The sequence below is a fragment of the Mizuhopecten yessoensis genome, unplaced genomic scaffold (genome assembly GCF_002113885.1).
Source record: "Mizuhopecten yessoensis strain PY_sf001 unplaced genomic scaffold, ASM211388v2 scaffold4123, whole genome shotgun sequence".
Taxonomy (NCBI): Eukaryota; Metazoa; Mollusca; class Bivalvia; order Pectinida; family Pectinidae; genus Mizuhopecten; species Mizuhopecten yessoensis.
This window is the reverse complement of record NW_018405387.1, coordinates 724647-729398: the sequence shown is the minus strand read 5'-3', so window position 1 is coordinate 729398 and position 4752 is coordinate 724647. Positions and strand designations below refer to the sequence as shown.

General features: G+C 34.7%; 1 protein-coding gene across 1 annotated transcript in view; it reads right to left on the bottom strand.

Moving 5' to 3' along the window:
- Window positions 1-541: 541 nt before the first annotated feature.
- Window positions 542-4752, bottom strand: part of LOC110448651 — a 150099-nt gene continuing 145888 nt past the window's right edge. The window contains exons 58-61 of the mRNA XM_021495017.1: window positions 3486-3759; window positions 2358-2524; window positions 1925-2042; window positions 542-701 (exon numbers count right to left, since the gene is read on the bottom strand). Of these exons, the coding sequence (XP_021350692.1) occupies window positions 542-701; window positions 1925-2042; window positions 2358-2524; window positions 3486-3759 (719 nt within the window). The remainder of the gene's footprint in view (window positions 702-1924; window positions 2043-2357; window positions 2525-3485; window positions 3760-4752) is intronic.

Genomic DNA, 4752 nt, shown 5'->3' with positions numbered 1-4752 from the left:
TTTCTTCATACACTTCTACATATGCTGTACTATCTTGCAATGTGTCAATTAACAAAAAAATCCAACAAACGGTTTAGTATGAGTTGAGCTTACGAAGTAGTCCATAGACAGACGGACAGGGGATTCCTATCCCCCAACTTCGTTATCGTTTGCGAGAGTATACAAAATTTACGAATGATTTTCATATTCATAGTAGGTTTTATTTTGTTAATTTGAGTTAATTGTTTAAATGTTTTAGAAAGGTGGTCATGTATTTGAACAAACTTGATTGTCCTACATCTCAGCATGCTACTGGACAAACATCACCCAAAATCTGTTGGCGACTCAAAAGAGATTGTTTAAATGTTTAAACAAATTTGAACCCTGTGACCTTGGAAGAGGGCCAGGTCATTAATTTAAACAACTTGATAGCCCATCAGCTCAGCTACTTCAGGCCAACTATCATCACCGTTAGCATATTGGCTAAACGTTGATGTTGGGAGGAAGGACAAACGAACAACAAACACTGCATACATGAAGAGTTCAAATTACCTGTATCATTTTAGCTATCGCACATGGTAACATTCACATGTGGATATAACACATTTTTCCAGTGTTGTCCTTCGTTCCATGCTTGAGCTTTCTGGTTCTCAGTGCACATCTCACCATCGGTAATTAACATATAGGGTTGGTGAATACACTGCTTGAAAGCCTTGAACGACCTACAAAGACAATCATGTCAGTCAGACTTATATGAAGGTAGAAAAAACGCTCATCAAACAGAGGCCCAACTACCTGTTCGATAGTTAGTGGGTTTTTTTTTAAAAATATTTTTAATGAAAAACTGCTTGTAAAGAAATTATTTTGAAGTATTCATCAGTTTTGATTTCTGTGATATTGTATACCAGTCACTTGAAGGTAGATTATTGATCAGTGCTTCTAAACCTTCATGCTACAGCTGAAATGAGGGGGATTCTGGTTTGAGATCGTTTAACTTATATGACCTTTGCTAACTTATAAATGTGCCAAGAACATTTCTTTGATCAATGATTAACCTTTAAGCAACATGAATAACGTACCTCTCCTCATTAAATTCCAATCAATCTTTTATAATAAAAAAAATATCAAGTTGAATTGGAGCTATATACTACTTCACTGAAATAGATATTTTGACCCGATAGAAATCCTTAAAATCGATGCAATACTTTTGAAACTCTTTCCACATTGCACACATGTTTTAACATCAATACCAAATAGCACTTGTAAGGACAACCCTAGCTTTATGGATGGTTGGCAATTAATAGAAGGCTGATAATTTTAAAGCATTTTCAATATTTCATGAAGTCCGTAAACATGTTAATGCTTTGTAGTGAATATATCTTCTTCATTAAAAGGATATTATGTTTGTAAAATGTGTATTGGAATTATAGCAAAATAATGCAGAGAATACATATTTGAGTTTGTGTGCAATACCTTCTGAAAAGGATAATGGCCGTTTACATAGAGATTAAGATGCATGCATATTGTCTCGGTCTAAATACATTTTGAAAGGTTTGAACTTTGTATGATGTCAAGTTATCATCTGGACAAGCAGAGTTTTATTTTTAGCAATGGTGATGTTGTCCTCTGATGGACCATGCCTAAAATCAAATGACTGCAATTCACACCATTTGAACTATGATTGATCAACTGTTCTCATCTGTACAAGCCCAACCAAGCCGAATTCTGTATTCAGCAATACTAACTCCGATCTCTGGCGTACAACGTCCAAAATTAATAGTATTTACTAGGACAATCCACACACCAACTTTCAACATTGTATGATCAATCGTTCTCATGTAATCACCCGGACAAGCACTAAGTTCTGACGGACTGACACGGCACGACTATATCCCCATTTTTTTAACAGAGATGAAAATCAAACACAAGATAATGTTAAACTCACCAGCACTCATCTGTGGGATCACTCCAACTCCAAAGATACAGAGAATGTAGGCACTGTGATGTAAGCTTCAACATCAGTTTATTTGGGTGATTACAAATAGATCCATTCAGCTTCTCAACTATAAGTAAAAAAAACCAAGACTGATAAGATTTTTGAAACTATTCAGTTTCCTCCCTGTATGCTCTCCCTATGGGCTCCTGGATGGTTGGAGCCATATAATTTACAAACTTCGTTTGATGTTGGCCATTGACACCCCAATTTGTCACCAGATTGATAATGATATGAATCACAATACCAGTTTTCTTGTGATTTTCAGTAGAGTACATTTATATATTGTAAATGAACTATGGTAAACAAAGAACAACTATTTCGTTTACTTACTATTTATACAGTAAATAGATTGTATTTTCTGTCTTTCTGAAGGAATATTTACCTGTCCCGTTACATTTCCCCAGTAAACTAAGGTCAACCTTTGATCCAATATATTGCATCGAACGTGTAGCAGCCATCTTCCCAGACAATCTGAGATTACTAATATCACATTTCTCTCCCTCTCTGTCCAAATGTGTCAGGATGCATCCAAGTTCCATCTCATACACACTGAAAGTATAAAGATCAAGGAATTTGAACTCCAGGTAATGGTTACTACTGGTCAGGGTAATATTTTTCGTACCATTATGCTACAATCACATGATAATAAAACCGAATCTAGATTATTTCCAACTGAAAATAAATAATCAACACATGAAAAGGTTATTTTCCTAAATGTGCGACCCTAGAATAACGAAATTCACTCCTTTGATAATGCACTGTAGGACCTTTCAGTCCATGAGATTATCTAATTCTATCATATTTGGGGATGAAGACAATTGTTAAAATTTTAGCCAATTTGACCCATTTCATCTCCACACATCTGGTCCTTTGTAGCGAAATAAATATAATTCAAAATTTGGTTTGCCTTTGGCCATGAAAGCTTCTGCAATATTTTATTAAATAATGTGAATTAATTGAGGACGCAAGAACAGACAATTACAATAGTTTTAATGGGACTCATGTGACCTAAATAATAGTAAAAGAGTATTTTCTCTCTTTCTAAGAGCTAGAATCAGCGTAGCAGGCACTAAAAAGTGTTTTGACAAAATGCCAATTTGCATGCATGTGACATAGGTTTTAAGATTGATTCACACCATCATGTCATGTAGTACAACCATATCACAATAGATTGAGTGTCATCAATTTTGTCCCATATTTCATGTAACAACAATGGTGCGATACATTTGGTTCTAAAGATCATCTCGAGAGTAATTTTACACAATCGGGAATTGTGAGAGAAAAACATTAATGTTTAGTCAATCCTGTCTGATGTAGAATGACAGATCCCAAAGCGAGCGTAACATATATAAGGTTCAGTACGAGGAATTGTCAAGTCTGAGAATCTATTAATCTAAACTGAGAAAAGCTTAAATGTGATATATAAATTATATCAATGTAATACCTGCACACAAGGGACTGCAAATGAGGTGGAATCAACGATGTGTTCACTGTATTCATGGGATAATACATTTCACCATTGTAACTGCCGTTCTGATGTGTGGATGATCCATTCATAGAGTCAGCTCCAGTTGTAATGTTTTGTTGATTGGCTGTTCCATTGGTAAATGGTCTATCCGTTGTGAAGTTAGACAAATAGTGGCTGTACATATTGGAGGCCAGTTGGTAGAGCAAGTAGGATGTTCCCATCATACACTTGTTGTACAGTGAGTAGTAATGGTTGGAATGTGTGGGTGCCAGCAAATATGCAGGTAAGGCACAGAGCTGTCCATCACTGCTATTACCTAGAAATTAAATTGAATATAAAGTCAGTGTTAATCCTTAGTTGGCCAAGATATAACATATAACAACATTCAATGCAAAGATACAAACATTATTCTGCACAAAATGATGTGAAAATATTTACATAAAATCAAACCACATTACGTTCAAAATGAATAGTCAGAAAACTGTTTAAGACTCAGATCAATGGAGAACATTCATGATTCCAAACACATTTATGTATCAAACCTGAACTTCAGTAGTTCATACAAACTTTAGCCCTATACTTATTATAATCAAGAAAATAATGCTCAGAAAATAGTCAAATTTTGTCACATTTATGACAAAGGAAGGCATTGCAGACAGCATTACTATTCCTCCAAGTACTAGTACAGCATCATGATTATGTTCAATAATAAAGCTTTCATAGGTACCTAGACATTTACACAGATACACAATATTTAAAATCTGACCTGTTGTTACAATATGCCACAGGAAAATGTAGCCTTTATATATACTTTCGCTGTTTGATAATGTTTTCTTTCCTCCATTAAATTGTTTGTATATACTGTTAAATTACTTTACCAAACAACTGTAAAGTTCTGCTATGCATACTTTGACAGGAACCTGGTACATATTTTTAACCTAGAGACACATTAATTAATACAATTTTCAGTCTACGTATCTCTTTACACGTGTAAAAAGTAACTGGACGTTCAAATCATACATTTTGAAGAACAAGAGATCCCAGAGCGATCTTGGCGCCCACCTTTGTACCATCTTCATTAGTTCTTTGTCAGTTCGATATTTTCTCTTCTTTCCTCTAATCTGTTTGATCGAGTCATGTTAACAGTAAATGCACCTTGAGGTAACTTTTGATCTAAACTTAATACTGATGTGTATGAAAGCCAACCTTCAAAGTGAGTTTGTCATTTCACATATTTACTAGTACAGTACTTAATGTGAAAGAAATAGAATCGATCATTGCAATATGAGAAAGATCTGTTTAGTTCTTC